This window comes from Cloeon dipterum, chromosome 3, assembly GCF_949628265.1.
Source record: "Cloeon dipterum chromosome 3, ieCloDipt1.1, whole genome shotgun sequence".
NCBI lineage: Eukaryota > Metazoa > Arthropoda > Insecta > Ephemeroptera > Baetidae > Cloeon > Cloeon dipterum.
The window spans coordinates 10,595,200-10,609,729 of record NC_088788.1 but is presented as its reverse complement, the minus strand read 5'-3'; the positions used below and the strand labels follow the sequence as shown (position 1 = coordinate 10,609,729).

At 37.7% G+C, this 14,530-nt stretch overlaps 4 protein-coding genes across 5 annotated transcripts; 2 read left to right on the top strand and 2 right to left on the bottom strand.

The window, feature by feature from the left end:
• Nucleotides 1-229: 229 nt before the first annotated feature.
• Nucleotides 230-4,855, top strand: EloA (elongin A). Its single transcript, XM_065481890.1, has 8 exons — nucleotides 230-458; nucleotides 1,309-1,492; nucleotides 1,599-2,506; nucleotides 2,847-2,983; nucleotides 3,036-3,127; nucleotides 3,179-3,378; nucleotides 3,577-3,726; nucleotides 3,781-4,855. Exons 1-8 carry the CDS (start codon nucleotides 390-392, stop codon nucleotides 4,000-4,002), a joined length of 1,962 nt encoding a protein of 653 aa, XP_065337962.1. The 5' UTR covers nucleotides 230-389; the 3' UTR covers nucleotides 4,003-4,855.
• Nucleotides 4,856-5,588: 733 nt separating this feature from the next.
• On the top strand, nucleotides 5,589-8,438 carry ATP6AP2 (ATPase H(+)-transporting accessory protein 2). Its single transcript, XM_065484962.1, has 7 exons — nucleotides 5,589-5,708; nucleotides 5,898-6,028; nucleotides 6,092-6,346; nucleotides 6,403-6,510; nucleotides 7,466-7,738; nucleotides 7,794-7,899; nucleotides 7,955-8,438. The coding sequence occupies exons 1-7, from the start codon at nucleotides 5,621-5,623 to the stop codon at nucleotides 8,032-8,034; spliced, it is 1,041 nt and encodes a 346-aa protein (XP_065341034.1). The 5' UTR covers nucleotides 5,589-5,620; the 3' UTR covers nucleotides 8,035-8,438.
• A 198-nt stretch (nucleotides 8,439-8,636) lies between these two features.
• On the bottom strand, nucleotides 8,637-10,688 carry LOC135939612 (brachyurin-like). 2 transcript variants are annotated; one of them, XM_065484080.1, is made up of 7 exons: nucleotides 10,411-10,688; nucleotides 10,184-10,238; nucleotides 9,989-10,136; nucleotides 9,767-9,936; nucleotides 9,603-9,704; nucleotides 9,400-9,548; nucleotides 8,637-9,341 (listed from the first exon to the last, which is right to left on the bottom strand). In XM_065484080.1, the coding sequence occupies exons 1-7, from the start codon at nucleotides 10,465-10,467 to the stop codon at nucleotides 9,165-9,167; spliced, it is 858 nt and encodes a 285-aa protein (XP_065340152.1). In that variant the 5' UTR covers nucleotides 10,468-10,688; the 3' UTR covers nucleotides 8,637-9,164. The 2 variants fall into 2 exon arrangements, with proteins under 2 accessions (XP_065340152.1, XP_065340153.1); XM_065484081.1 differs by having other exon boundaries at nucleotides 10,184-10,279; nucleotides 10,411-10,526.
• A 282-nt stretch (nucleotides 10,689-10,970) lies between these two features.
• Nucleotides 10,971-14,192, bottom strand: LOC135940390 (DNA damage-regulated autophagy modulator protein 1-like). The gene is made up of 6 exons (XM_065485259.1): nucleotides 14,074-14,192; nucleotides 13,122-13,270; nucleotides 12,543-12,664; nucleotides 12,252-12,484; nucleotides 11,361-11,499; nucleotides 10,971-11,301 (listed from the first exon to the last, which is right to left on the bottom strand). Exons 2-6 carry the CDS (start codon nucleotides 13,196-13,198, stop codon nucleotides 11,084-11,086), a joined length of 789 nt encoding a protein of 262 aa, XP_065341331.1. The 5' UTR covers nucleotides 13,199-13,270; nucleotides 14,074-14,192; the 3' UTR covers nucleotides 10,971-11,083.
• Between the last annotated feature and the right edge of the window lie 338 nt (nucleotides 14,193-14,530).

The following is a 14,530-nucleotide window of genomic DNA, read 5'->3' as shown; positions in this document are numbered from 1 at the left end:
ACTGAGGTGTGACGTCAGAGCACCAACTTGATGGCCCAAACATAATATTTTCGCTTTGAAAGCAATAAGCAATGGTTTTTTATATGACTCAGAAAATAATAAATATGTTTTATTCATTCAGAGTTGTTTTCTGCTGTGCGTTACATAGCAAGTAATGATTTTTTCAAACATAATCGAATAGGTTTTATAAGAGGCAACAGTTGGCATTTTTGGCTACAGCTGACTCTCATCCAATAGGCATAGGCAGGCAATCGTCGTCTGATCGTGGTTGCCGTAGCCGTCAACATCCAATTCAGTGAGCTGCTCATTAACCTCGGTTCTGATACGTACAGAAGGAACTCCTCTCTATTTTTCTGCATGCAATTTTTGCGACCTATCGACGTGTAATTATGTCCGTGATAAGTTTCATCGAGCACTACCAGCGCAGCATTAAGAAAAACGAAGACGACGAGAGCAGGGTAAGCCTTTGTGCTTCGCTGCGCCACTTGCGGATTCGTGTCTAGCCATTACCGTTTTTCATCAAATAGCTAGTAAGGTGACAAGTTAGCAGTTAAGCCTTGACGTCCATATGTATACGGGGCGCCCTGCTATACATAATCGTATACGCATATTACTTGCTGTTTGCGTCGGTATTAAACGAGGTCAAATTAAAATTGCCGATTTAAGCAAATTAAAATCAACTGATAAACGCCTTAGAAAACTGACGGAAATTTCTATTCGGTTTTTAAATTTTTTTTTCAAAGGATTTCTTCTGTGCATTTAGAAAAAATAGTTTATCCCATGTTTGTTTAATTTAACTACATACGGTAAACAAAATGAAAATATTATAGCATTATCACGTATTTATGATACTCGGATACAGGCTAACAATTTTTTGAATAAGTGGGGTGAATCACCACAGGTCACTAACCAGGAAATACAAAAAAATATTACTGTTGATGCTTCAAAGAGTCTGATGCAATTATTTCTAATTGAATTGAGTAAACAAATTTATAAAATTATTGAAAAATAAACACTCAAGCTTACGTAATACATTACATAAAAGTAATTTAGAGCAAAATAATGGAGAGTTTCTGAAAACTTACATCAGGATGCAAAGCGCTTGAACTTCCCCCTTATACCATTATTTAAAAACGACATTCTATTAAGAAGGTCGTAGTGACCATTGTGATTGAGGGGTTTCGTATTTTTAGAGGGTTGCCCAGAGGTAGGTTTAACTTCCCCACAACACTATTTATAGTAGAATGACCAGTATGCACGCTCAAGAGAAATTTGGTAAATATATCATGTCACGTGATTTGTTTCCAGCTTCTTCACTGCCTTGAGAAGTTGTCCAATCTTTCCATCAAGGTTTCTGATCTCGAAGCAACTGGAATTGGCCGCACTGTCAATTCCTTGCGTAAAAAGCCTGGAAAAGTGGGCGAAACTGCGCGTGGACTGGTCACTTCGTGGATGAAGCTAGTGGAGAATACTGGGAATGAAGACCATTCTGGTAAGAATTCATGTTCGTTGCGCCTGTAAATTATCAAGAATTGCGTGGTTATAAAATAATGATAGTTTATTATTTTAATTTTGACAAACTGATCTCCATTTTTTAGGAGAAGAAAAAGAAACCATAGAGAGTAATGGTTATGCAGAAATGACCAGCGGAGATAAGGAAATGTCTTCACCTGAAAACTGCTCTGAAAAGTACAATAACGGACTCGGCGAGACTGTGAAAGTGAAAGAGGAAAAAAGCAAAAGCCGGCACTCGCACAAAGACAAGAAAGCTGTGAAGGAAGAGCCCGGGACAAGACACAGTCGTAGTGACCGCAAAGGGGAGGAGAGCAAAGGACACGAGTCCCGGCATAGCAACCACCACCATAAGCGCTCCGATTCAAGCCACAAGAGTCGGAGTAAAGATCACAGAGACTCAGACTCACGCAGCAAAAGCAAAAGGAGCCACGAGGAGACTAAAATCAAGACAGAACCGGAGGAGAGCGACACTTACGATCCCTCTGATTTTGATGGTTTAAAAATCAAAGAAGAAAGACTGAGTCCTGCCGAGTTATGTAAATATGATCCTGAAGTTCCTGCAAAAGTCAAGAAAGAGAAGGAGAGCTCGCACAAAGATAAGAGGGAAAAGAGAAAAGCAGAAGAATCGAAAAGTAAGCACAAGGGCGAGAGTTCTAGCAAGAAGCCTAAATTGGAAACTGAAAGATCTAGCTCTGAGCGTAAGGAGAGGCACGATAAACACTCAAAGTCATCCACGTCCAAGAGCAAGTCCAGTGAGAAGATAAAGAAGGAGAAAATCGACTCTCCAGAAACAAATCCTATGAATGGAAATGCGGGGCCGAGTTTTGAGGAAGCATTAGGAAACTTAGACAGCGCGCCACCACTAAAGAAATCCAAAGACAAGAAGAAAAGTAAGAAAGATAAAACCTCTTCATCGTCATCGTCAAAAACTAGTTCCTCAACGAAAAATAGCAACTCTAGCTTATTGCCTCGGCCCCTGCCCCGAACTGAAGTAAGTCTACATAATAATTAAAGTTTAATGCATGGTTCGAATTTATTGCATCTTCTTCGGTGTTTATTTTTCTGTATTTCTACTAGTTTTGGCATCCATTTGCAGCCCTAATTATTGAGCTAGGATTGTAATTGCGTGGCTCATGAATTTGGGCCAAAATTGAGCAGGAAACTTATGTTGAAATACTCTTAAAATAAACAACTTCCTTTTTATCAAGGAAGCTGCATTTCATTTCGGCTGATATTTATTACTTCATTGTTTGCTTTTGCCTTCATTAGAATCTTTCAACTAATTCAGTGGGCTTCTCATATCCCATTTAATTCCAAATAAACCATTTTAGGATTTGGCTTCCTTGTTGGACCAGCCTGCATTGACCTACAAGCCGTTGCCGAGCATTCCCCAAAAAAGTTCAAAATCCCAACTATCTGAATCGAATATGTTTTCATTTTCTGATGTGATAAAGAACAAAAACCAAAGGTGACTTCATTTAAATATAATCTGTTGATAGCATACTAATTTTTCTGTGCAGAACCAAGGTTTATTCAGGTACAAAATCTGCTCTGACCGGAGTGCCAACATTGCTGGAAATATGTCAAAAGGTCCTGCTTGAAAACATTGATGGTATTATTTCAGTTCAAAATTTGTGGAGATGATTTCATTGAAATAATGCAGCTATCGAGCATGTTGGGAGTGCCCCATTTGAAGTGCTGGAACCTGTCTTCTCCAAAGCTAATGCCAGTCAGCTACTACGAATTCAACATCACAATGACCATTTCTACGAGGAGTTAGACGATCTGTGGAGAACTTTGGTGGAAACAGAATTCAAGAGTGCTACAAAGCAAGAAGACGAGTGTTGGTGCGACGTGTATGAGGTAAGCAAGAACAAGAAGTAGTCCATGAAATATATATTATTTTATTTTTAATACTAGTGTTATTGATCTGATCAGCTTGATTTTTTTTTGTGTAATGCTGGTCAAATTTTAATTTTAATGTTTACAGCTGTAAACCTCTGTAATACTGTTTTTGTCTCGCAATGCACTAATGGCTGTTGAAATAAATGTGACTTGCAGAGGTCAATGATCGAAAGGAATACTAAAATGAGCGAGCTGGCTGCCAAAATCAAAGCAAACACAGAAGCGCGACAGGCTCCGCAAAGAAAGACAATGCTCGCGTTCGAGCATTCCCTTGCTAAACCCCCAAGGACGATTAGGAAGCAACAGGTGCGTTTTTCGTACTCAACGAAGTATTTACTCTCTAATTTTGATGTTTGTTAGATCAAAAACGGAACAGCAAATGGATCGCTGCCTAGGAACGTGGCTCGATCTACTTACAGTGAGCCTGGTCCGTCAGGATTGTCTTCGTCGAAGGAAAGCACTTTGGCCAGAACTGTTGGGCTCCTGCGGGAAGGCCCCTCCACCATGATTAAGTCCAAGAAGCGACCGGCCCCACTGATGCAAAAAACACTGCAGCTTATGAAAAGCAGTTACCGTCGATAAGTGACAACATTTTTTGCGCTTCTTGGTTGTCACATTTTGCCTGAATCTTTGAGTGGATATAATACATGATAGGTCGATCCAAAATATTCTTAATTGGAGCCTTTCATTTGTGATTCATTGAATATAAAATAGGATATTCTGGAAAAAGTCCACTCTACTTATTTTCATTGCATTCTCTTGTGCCAGTGGGATTTTTTTGCGTGAATTGGAGTTGAATCGTTGGCACAAGGGCAAGAGAATATTACATTAATGTCTTGAAAAGACCTCATTCAACCTGCAAGCTAATTCCAGGCAATTATTATTATTGCCTGAATACTTAATAAATTATTTCATATCATATAACTTTATTTTGTTTGAGAAAGCAAACAAGACATCACAACGTAACCAATGAAATGCTACCGTATTTATTTATTTGATCTAAAAATGCTATGATTGTGTTTTTAAATATTTCTGATTTAAGGTACTCATACAACTCAAGCAAATATCTCGAAAGCGATAAAGCCGCTGATTCGGGATTAGGGAGAAAGAAAAAAAGGGGTTCACCCAGTTTTCAATTGCTATCATTTACATGTCAAAAACTTTGTTATTTAAGTTTTTGTAGCTTTGTATGAATGTAATTTAAATTTTGACCTTAATTTTTACAAAAATATTTGTATTTTGAAAAGTATTCTCATGTTTTTGGATCCTGGGGGTGATTCAAAATATTGTTGTTGATCTTCCGAAAACTTTCCAGACCTTTGAAACCTATGCAACAAATTCGGTTTGTTTCATATTTTGTGAAATACAATATTTCTGAATGCTGACTACTCTATTTAAATTGACTGTCTCGATTAAAACTTGTCTATAATAGGAACATTTTGTGTTTGATATTTCATACCCTATCATCCCTCTTCCAAAAAAATTAGCAGAGCTAATTAAATTTTTTCCTTGTATGCACACATTAAATAATATTATTTATAATTTCTTTATTAATGAAGACTGAAAGATACAGATGCGATCTGAGCACTGAAATAATTACAAAGTACGAACTGTTTGTCAATTGTTGTCATTTCAAAATAAGTAGAAGTAAAATTATGGTAGACACAGGATACAACAATCGACTTTGATCCTAGTTATTTCCCAATTGTTCGCATATTGGCGAGAAATTAGGATCCAGGTCGATTGTCGTATTCTGTGTCAGCCATACTTAAGCAGAAAGCAATATTATCTAAAAATTTCTACAATGATGTGCAATTATGAAATAAGGACCTCTAGGAACAGCTCAGATTTTGACAAAAATTTAGAAAAAAATTCAATTTTCTATTTTTATGAATTTTAGTATAATATTAAGCTCAAGGTTATTATGTTGAACCTATCACTATTGTGTTGCAAACGTGAGTCTTTATATGTATAGTTATATATTATTTCATTTTAGTTATTTTATTTTCTGCATTATACGTATTATATTAATATAATACGTATAATACGGGCTGAAAATAATATTAATTAATATTATTTTCAGCCCTATGCGCGCCGTTTAGATTTTGAAATACAGTATTTCAGCCAATGAGAACCGCCTCATCTGATTGACGTCTCTCCTGGGCAGGCAGCTCTTGCGCACACCACACCCACTCATCACATGATAGTTTCGAGTTTCGATTTTTCTTGGTCGCATACGGTCAAGATGTTGTCCATATTTTTAGCGATTTTTTGTCTTCTCGGGACAGGTGTGTACGAATTTTTCTAATTCCATGGAATATTGACATTCCTCTCAATATTTTTTGCCATTAAGCGTCTTCAAAGTTTCCCACTTAACGCTTAAAGATAGATTTTTCGTCTCTTCATAGATTACTGACATTTCCATAACAGATGGTATGGAAAACATTTCTTTTTACAATTATTTTCTATCCTTACAGCTCTTGGAAATGGAGAGTTCATCGTCTTCAGCTCACCAGAATCGGTGAAATTCGTTGACACCAACAAACCCCTTCCTGCTGATCTAGTTCCCGATGTTATTGCAGCGAATCTCGGCTTTTCAACCAATGCGGTATATTAACAATAAAACCATCTAATCTTACATTATTTTAATAAATATTCCAATATCTCTCAGGATTCTTCTTGGCCTGGAATCGTTAGAGTTTCGCCATTTAACTCTGCAAGGGTAGCTGTCATCTTTGCCCTTGATGGACCCTGGGCTCGCCTTCCAGGAGAGGTGTACAAGAATGCTGTGTCCAAACATCGGTACCAGCTGTCCCCAGTCGCTGGCGAGGGTCCTTCGGCCTGGTGGATGCAGCTGCAGCACATTGCTGCCCAGCGGATGATGATCAAGGCGTACTCTAAGCAAGTCGCGCTCAGCGAAGAGCCGGTAAGCTCATTTGAATGCGTTTTGATAAAAAAAAATTGTTGCAAATTTATTTCAAGACCAATGATGTTGCTGATGGCATTGATGTTGGAGCTCTGAGTCAGAAAATCGACGAGGACAAGGCTTGGCTCACTGAGATGCAGGCTTTGAAGAGCGTCATGAGGAATGTAAGAAGTACTTTAAATATTATTGAATCTGGGAGAAAAATATTTTTAAGAGTTTAAATTTTGAATTCTGGACACAACATGTTATCCTTTGAGTTAGAATTTTAAGACAGTTGTTTTTTTCTGAGCGTGTACTTTTAGACACCACATGAGCATGAATTACAGATTACAGGGTTGGCCAATTTTGCAATGTGCAAAAATGAACCAATGGTTTTTTGCGCAAAATAACCAGCTGGAAAAAACACCTGTTTGGGGGTTTTCCACATTTTTCCGAATTTAACCCCCAAAAAGGTGACATTGTGCGCCAAACAAAGAAAATTACGTTGACTAATAATATTTTCAGTCTTTTGGATAACCCACGGCTTTTGTAAAAATCAAAAAGTGAAAAAATGTGTTTGAAAATCCGTTACCGGTTTTTAACACGTGATATAGGGATTTTGGGCATCCAACATGAGAATTTCTGATCATCAATTTAATTCATGTGTTTCGGAAAAAGGCGCAAAATTGTAGAAAACCCCGCAATAAAAATGTTTTCATGAAAAATGCGGGTTATTGAGAACCTTGATGAATAATGCAACACTGTCTTAAACAAGGTTTAGGACTCAAAACCGTCTTAAATCGCCCTTAATCTCACATCAAACCTAACATTTGCTAAAATTTATTCACTGGAATCTGCGATATTTTTTTTCTACCAAAAAAACAATTTTTCTAATGGTTTTTGTCACTTTTTGGCTCCTTTACATTATTTACTTAAATACTGAACGAAGATTGAGTATGACAACAACTACTACTGCCTGGCCATGTATCTCCCATTTAAGAATACTACAAACAACTGTCTAAATATACGCTCCACTTAACCAACTAAAAAAACTCCAAAACAGTTGTCTCTTTTGTTCAAACTCCTATCTAAAAATCCCAAACCAAGCTATCAGATTTGATAGTAAAATTTCCATTTCAGGCTAGCCAGTTCTGCGATGCGTCCAATGGTCCGGGAATCCTTTGGCTCGACTCGACCGCCCTCCATGCCTTGGCCGATCTCCACGGAGACGGATCATCCCCTGTTCTTTCAGCAACGAAAATCCTGAGCTCCGCCCTGGCTGGACTGAACGAAGTTTTTGAGAAGAACTGCGATGGCAAGGTTTTCATTGCCACCATCACCACGGACTCCAGCCACACTCGCAGGACCAGATCTCTTCTTGCTGAAACTGGATCTGTGAAGGCTGAAGAAGATGTGAGATTATCCATTTTTATCGGAGGGGGATTATTTACTGTTTTCTGGTTTTCAGAACGACTACAATCTTTCTAAGGACTATGACAAGTACTATCCCGTCATGTTCACAATTTTCCTCTTTTTCGGAATTGGATTCTTCATGTCTTTGATCGCCATTTCCAGTGAGTCTCGATTGAATCCTTTGTTCTATTGAATTTTAATGTTTGAACGTTTTAGTTGCAATTGGAACCATGGACCCAGGAAGGGATTCCATCATCTACAGGATGACCAGCACAAGAATGAAGAAAGATAACTAATTTTATTTAGGCATTGATCCTCATCACTTTTAATTTGAACAACTTGTTTGTGATACCATGTTAGTTGGAAGTCCCTTTTCTGCGCGTTTTGTGTAGCAATCAAAGTGTCATAAATATCTATCCTGTAACATAAAACTATACAGTATTCACTCTATCGCAGTGTATAAAGCTTCCTAAATTTTCTCATTCTGAACTGATTTTTATGTACACACATGAATTTTAGCCTTTTGTCCACATTCCACTGATTGATTTAATGACTGAGGTGCACTTAATGAATTTGTAGTCGATTCTTTCTTGTTTGTTGTACATAGTGGAAGTTACAGTAAGTAAAAGAAGTGTATGAACGGATTAATTGTTGTTATTGCTGTTAAATGTAAAAATATATTAATTCCAAATCACCAAAATTGGTTTGTTTTGAACTCTCCCTTTTTTGGCTCTTTATTTTTAAATCTTTGAAAGGAAAAATATCTAATATGTTTTTCTATTTAAAAAGGTATCAGAAAATATAATTATCTCTAAAAACTAATTTACACTTTGTCGCGTCTTATATGGTCCCAAAAAATGTATGCTCCAGGAGTGAATATAAAAGAAAAGCATATAGATACAATTTTTAAACAGCAGGCAACTAGTGATTTGGATACACGCAATCTTTATTAACGTCCATACAGGTGAGATACAATCTTTCAAAATTACATACACACAGGCCCCAATATGCTATCTGCTCGGCGGTGATATTGGTAACCGTGATAAAAATTTGGAGTATTGTTTAATTATTGTTAGTGGCACTGCGCCGCGGCGCCAGCAGGCTAATTTTGGTTTTCGTTATAGTCAGCCGCCGTGAATTTGACCAAGCTATACGCCAGCCACTGGTTTAAAAGTCGAAAAGTGTCAGAGAAAATTTGCCTCCTGCCCTTCACTCTTTTAAAAATTTGCAGCTGCCAGAAAAAATGCTCCTGAATAAAATCCAGCTTAAGCCGGCAATCAGCATATTCACACTAAAAATTGAGCGGCTGAGACCAAGTGAGACATTTATAAATATTTAATTTTGTCCATGGATATTATATTCAAGACAATCTGCTGCTCCGCCTTAAATCATAAAATAAATATTTTTATGGTAATCAGTGATAATTTTAATCATCGATTGCCACATCTGCGTAAAACCCGATCCAGTCGAGATATAGAGACAATCGTGCCGCAATCACAGGCATTTCGTATCCACACGGCCCAGCAGAAAAGCTAATAGTTCCAATCAACACAAATTTTCCGTCCTCTGGTCTCGTGGTGACAATCGGGCCTCCAGCATCGCCCTTATTTAAAGAATCACTATAAGTATTAAAAAAATCCGCATATTTTTCGCACACTTACGATACAAGCTCCTGAAAGACCAGAGTTGTCGAGGCATAATTTACGAGGCGTCACATATGGAACAAACAATTCGTATATATCCTCGCACACAGTATTATTGATAACCATGGATTCAGCAGTGTGAAGGATATCCGGAAAAATTGCAGAGGCTGTAATTATTTTAAAATAAACTGGCTAAACTGAAAAAAATATTATTTCCATACGTGCCGATGACCTAAGTCCCCATCCAAAAATTCTTGCCGTGTAATTTTCGAATGAATTTCCCTCAGCAAAAGATCGACTAGGAAGTGCCACAGGCAAAATATCTGAAATTTGTGATAAGTTTGAGCACATTACATGAAAAAATGAGGAGAATTTATTGAATTACTGGACGCTTCCACGGACATAGGCAGCTTAATTATTCCTATATCGTTGTCCAGGTTGAGACTGTTGAACTGCTCATGAGCGATGGTCCTTGTTGCTTTAATAATAATGCGACCAGTCTCCGTGTCATCCGTCAAATTATGCACCCCGAGATGAACATTGATGACCTCAAAGCTGTTTGTTTTATTATTAAAAAATAGTAGCTCGTATAATAGGGTATATTAACCTAGTTAATAGGCACTGGGCTGATGTTAGAACAGAGGTGCTGGAAACTAATGCGCCTCCACAAAGGGCCGCTTCGCCCAAAATAACAGCCGCCATGAAGGGGAACTCGTCTCTGCCTGCCTCGACGCCTCCATATATTCTGTCAGTGGCTAGAAAAGCATTTTAAAATTTGTATTGCTTTCGAAAAAATTGCTACCTTTTGGGCTTCTTTTTGGTTCCGGATTCCACAACACTCCCCACAATTTTGAGGCCTATATTATAATATAATGTCGGACAAAATCTTCCATCAGATCTATAGACAAATATTGATAAGAAAACTGACTCCCTGCTCTGGTTGTTATTTATAAATTGAAAGATATTTCTAAAAATGGTTGTACCGTCGCACTGTAGGAGTCAATTCTCATTATATTTGTGTTTACTTACAGAATTCAAATTGCAATGCAACAGGATGATCAAAAATGCTATTGAATTACACCGCATTTTAGTCTCTTTGAAGGATCAGTTTGTGCAGACCGCGCAGCCATAGCCATATCTGTACTTTTTTTACTAGTTTTGTTTCGTTATCAATTACGAGTGATGAGCGATGACCAATTCGTTTTTAAATCATGGTCTTTCCAAAGCTGAATTATCTGATTAAATGCGAATTAATATCAATACATTGAAGTGCCGTTTTTTTGCAGCACACTTGAGGATAGAGTAAGGCGCGTTGCATACTTTTCTTGCAAAACACTTTTATCATTGGAGCAGGCTCTGTGTTACTGTGTTCAGTTTTCTTTGCACAAAATAGTCTCGTTTGCTTTTATTTGAAGCAGAATCGCCTTCTTCTTAGTCGGTTTAAACAGAAAAATGGCTCCCATAATTATCAGACTCTTAGAAGAAAAAAGGTTTGATGCCTATATTTGGCCTTTTCCTATCAAGCTGATAACAATTACGCAACTATGGTGACTTGCAATATGATAAATTGAGGCTTTTTTCACAAAAGTTTATTTAAATAGGGTGTATACGTATATAAATAACATTTGTTTGTGATATATTTATGAACTTGGATTAAAACAGCTCAAGTTTCCTCCCGACAGTCCTTCTTCCTGTAATTTAATTATATATCCTCGATTCTGTTTGGGCCATTTTTCACTTGGTGCTCGGCCGATCTGACCAAAACCACCTTCATTGACCCGATGCGGATGTTCTTGAATTCGTGCGCGAAAGACAGCATGTACCCGGCATAGACCAGAGCCAAAATCCACTCGCACACGGAACTGATCGCGTGCTCCACGTATCCTCCGTCGTCCGGCGCCCACCTATGCAGCGCGTCTCCTATTACAAAATCGCATTTTTAAGCAGAAAGTCTTGAAACAAATTCGAAATTTTATTACCTTTGAACTTTGAAACGGAGAGGAGGCCAGACAATACGCCAAAAACAAATGCGACGGCGCTGATTATGGTGAAAGTGAGCCTCAGGTAGAACAGGTATGGTGCTGTGTAATACGGAATCATTGCTCTTGTGCAAATCACCTAAAATAGTTCAAATGACTTTGAAAAAATGGACACAAGGTATTTAAGAATATTACAGATCGCATTTTTAATGTGAATGAGTGGCCGAAAAGACTCAAATTTCTTTGTTGTTGATGTATTAGAATTAAATTTAACATTTAACAAAGTTATTAATTTTTTTGTAGCTCAAAGATGTAAAATAAACAGTTATTTTTTGCTGAATTTAATGAGACTGAAATAATGTTAAATGCAAAATTGTAAGTTCTGCCGGGAGTGTTGTGAAAAAATACTACATTCTAAAATGTCTGGAGGGAAAAATGACTCCGATATAAGCACAACAACTGTGTCATATTTTCAGTCTTGTACGCTTGGAAAATGTATGTTAATTATTTCTAAATTATTTTTAATTCAATGTCTTGGACTACCAACAAAATAAATTTGAGCATTATTCTGCTTAATTTTAACTTCCACTCAGGGTTCGCCAGTTTTTTCAATGGGCAAAAATGCACCACTGGTTTTTTTGCGCAAAACAATCTGGAAAATGTTTCAATAAAAATGCGCGTGTTTCGGAAAAATGCGGGTTTTTGCGAACCCTGCTTCCGCTAAAAATAGTGTTGTAATTTTAAATTTCTCTCTTGGCATTTCATGAATATAAAATGTAATATTTGTACGCATCTCATTAACATCTTTTAATTTCCCTTGAGGGTTGCGCGGCCCATGATCAATGCGTATTTTTCTGTGTTTCCATATCGCGCTCTCTTTTTTGTCACTACCTGCAGGAAGCAGTAAAGGACGCCGAGTCCTATGCCGATGAACGCCATGGTGCCGTGCAAAAACATGGTCGTGTGCACCTGGAAATGGGCCACGAAAATGAGGCAGATGACCGACGTGAGAGCCAGCCACCCCGACACATGGTTGGCGAGCCGCACTTTCGAGGTGGCGATTTCTGGCCTCTCCTCACACGCGCATTCGACCAACTTCTTCCTGACGTATGTCGAAACCAAAACTGCAGTATATAATTACGTCATAATAGAGAAAATGAATGATTTAAGTGCAGTACTCACAGGCAATCATGGAGTAGGTGAGCAACATTCCGAAAACCCCACTTACTGGCGGGTCTGTGCTCGCGTCGCTGATGTAAGTGATCCATAGACCGATGTGGTTTAAAGCTAGCGCCAAAATGTAGCTGCAAACATTTAATTCGGATTAATTTAAATTGGTAGCAACAACAAATTTACTCATTAATACCCTCTTTAGTTGTTTTTAGATTGTGCTGTGAATCGTTATTTTAATTTTTCTTATTTGATTAATTTTAAAATAAAATTTTTGTGATTTTGTACAATTTAGAAAAATATGGTTGGATCGATATTGGAATAAATTCTTATTTAATAAGCATTTGGACTTACAACTAGTGGTAATTTTCTAAAAGCCGAGAAAAAATGCGGAAAATTCCAACCGTCAGGAAAAAACAGAGGTATTATTTATCTTGCTGTTTTTCCCGAAAAAAAAAACTGGCGGTGGAAAAACCAGACCAACAATATCGCTAACTTTAATTTTAAAATTGAGCTGACGAATCATTTAAAAAAGATGGACTATAATAAAGCGTCTTAAATAAAAAATTATCATAACACTCTTAATTTTACCTGAAAAAGCAGGTGAAAGGAAATATAGTGCCGGCAAAGTAGGCGATGAGGTGTGGTCGCTGAAGAATCGAATCCATTTTCACTGCTCCAAACTCAAAAGCAGTCGTACAAATTTCTCGCCTGCTGCTTCAATCGGCGACAGAAAGTGTCTGAGTACGAAACAAGAAGGCCTTTTAATTATTTTTCTTCCTACGGGTCGGAGAGAACAAGGATGTGCGACGCAGACACAAGATTATACCGCGCCTTTTTATATGCAGCTTGCGATATATTTAAGCGGAGAACACGTTAGATGACCCTTGATAAGTCAAGAAGTGACCGAAGTCTGCTGCAGATTTTCTGCCGCGTTATTGGTAATGAAGATATACTCAGTGTGTTCGTTAATTAGCCCTGATTGCGCGCTTTCCCTTGTTGCTGATGCTATTTTTAAATCTCATGTTATGATAGGTCAGCATTATTATTTACTTAGATTGAAATAGATAGAACACGTTTATCTAACTGGAAATTGCAATCTGCAAGAATTGTTTTTGATCTAAATTAATACAGTTTAAAACAAAAGTTTCGTTTACAACTAGCACACAATAGAGATAATTCTAACTATTCAGTCACCATTATAAATAAATAAGCCTGCTCTGGCGTAGCATTGAAGTTAATGATTGCCATTGCCATTGCATAATGTACGCAAGGCAAGGTCACGCATGAAATGCCACAAAAACTCGACTTTACTCCCACAGTAAATGTCAAAGTATCACAAAGTTTGATTAATTTTAAAGAAAAAAATAAATTTGGCATTCATAAAACTTGTTGATAATTTTAATCATTTTGATAGCAGCTAACTTGCTTTACTTTTATTCTTTTAAAAATTCATCATAGAATAATTGGTCCCAGCGTAATGGTAAAATGTTTTTCAAAGTAACAAAAATTAACCATTAAAAATTTAAACGTTAAAACTTACCTAGAAAACTTGCACTGTTGGTGCTCGGTACCGCCGTCTTCACAGCCTCCGCCAACTCCCAAGTGCAGCAAGGTGAAATAACCATCCAAGAATGCAACTCTCTGCGTTCGTATCGAGAGTGAGAAAAAGCGCAACTATAAAATAATAGCCTGGAGTGGTGATGCGGCGGTGTAATAAAACAACCTTCCGCGCAGGAACGTGTATTTTGCATGCACTTTGTACACCTGCTGCGTTGCCTGAGAAAACCACGCGTCTTGCCAACCTGCGAAAGCAACTGCCGCGTTGCTCTCGCTTAAGTGAAACTCTAAATCTTTGGCGGAGGACTGGACCAAGAGCAGAAAACGGTATTTTTCGGCACTCGGCGCACGATTTAGAATCTGGATCGTCGCAGAGCCGCTGCTGCTAGTTGTTTTGTCCTACTTTTTCGTAATTAGCAAGCTTTTTATTTATTGATTTT

What these genes read in the sequence shown, in the direction of transcription:
- EloA (XM_065481890.1), top strand. Translation starts at nt 390, where the DNA reads ATGTCCGTGATAAGTTTCATCGAGCACTACCAGCGCAGCATTAAGAAA. An exon ending in GGCCCCTGCCCCGAACTGAA is followed by an intron (nt 2,507 to 2,846) that starts GTAAGTCTACAT and finishes AAACCATTTTAG; the next exon opens with GATTTGGCTTCCTTGTTGGA. An exon ending in ATAAAGAACAAAAACCAAAG is followed by an intron (nt 2,984 to 3,035) that starts GTGACTTCATTT and finishes TTTTCTGTGCAG; the next exon opens with AACCAAGGTTTATTCAGGTA.
- ATP6AP2 (XM_065484962.1), top strand. Translation starts at nt 5,621, where the DNA reads ATGATAGTTTCGAGTTTCGATTTTTCTTGGTCGCATACGGTCAAGATG. An exon ending in CTGTGAAGGCTGAAGAAGAT is followed by an intron (nt 7,739 to 7,793) that starts GTGAGATTATCC and finishes TCTGGTTTTCAG; the next exon opens with AACGACTACAATCTTTCTAA. An exon ending in GTCTTTGATCGCCATTTCCA is followed by an intron (nt 7,900 to 7,954) that starts GTGAGTCTCGAT and finishes TGAACGTTTTAG; the next exon opens with TTGCAATTGGAACCATGGAC.
- LOC135939612 (XM_065484080.1), bottom strand. Translation starts at nt 10,467, where the DNA reads ATGCGGTGTAATTCAATAGCATTTTTGATCATCCTGTTGCATTGCAAT. An exon ending in TGCATTGCAATTTGAATTCT is followed by an intron (nt 10,239 to 10,410) that starts GTAAGTAAACAC and finishes ATTATAATATAG; the next exon opens with GCCTCAAAATTGTGGGGAGT. An exon ending in GCCCAGTGCCTATTAACTAG is followed by an intron (nt 9,937 to 9,988) that starts GTTAATATACCC and finishes TAAAACAAACAG; the next exon opens with CTTTGAGGTCATCAATGTTC.
- LOC135940390 (XM_065485259.1), bottom strand. Translation starts at nt 13,198, where the DNA reads ATGGATTCGATTCTTCAGCGACCACACCTCATCGCCTACTTTGCCGGC. An exon ending in CCTTTCACCTGCTTTTTCAG is followed by an intron (nt 12,665 to 13,121) that starts GTAAAATTAAGA and finishes AAATGTTTGCAG; the next exon opens with CTACATTTTGGCGCTAGCTT. An exon ending in CACCTACTCCATGATTGCCT is followed by an intron (nt 12,485 to 12,542) that starts GTGAGTACTGCA and finishes TATATACTGCAG; the next exon opens with TTTTGGTTTCGACATACGTC.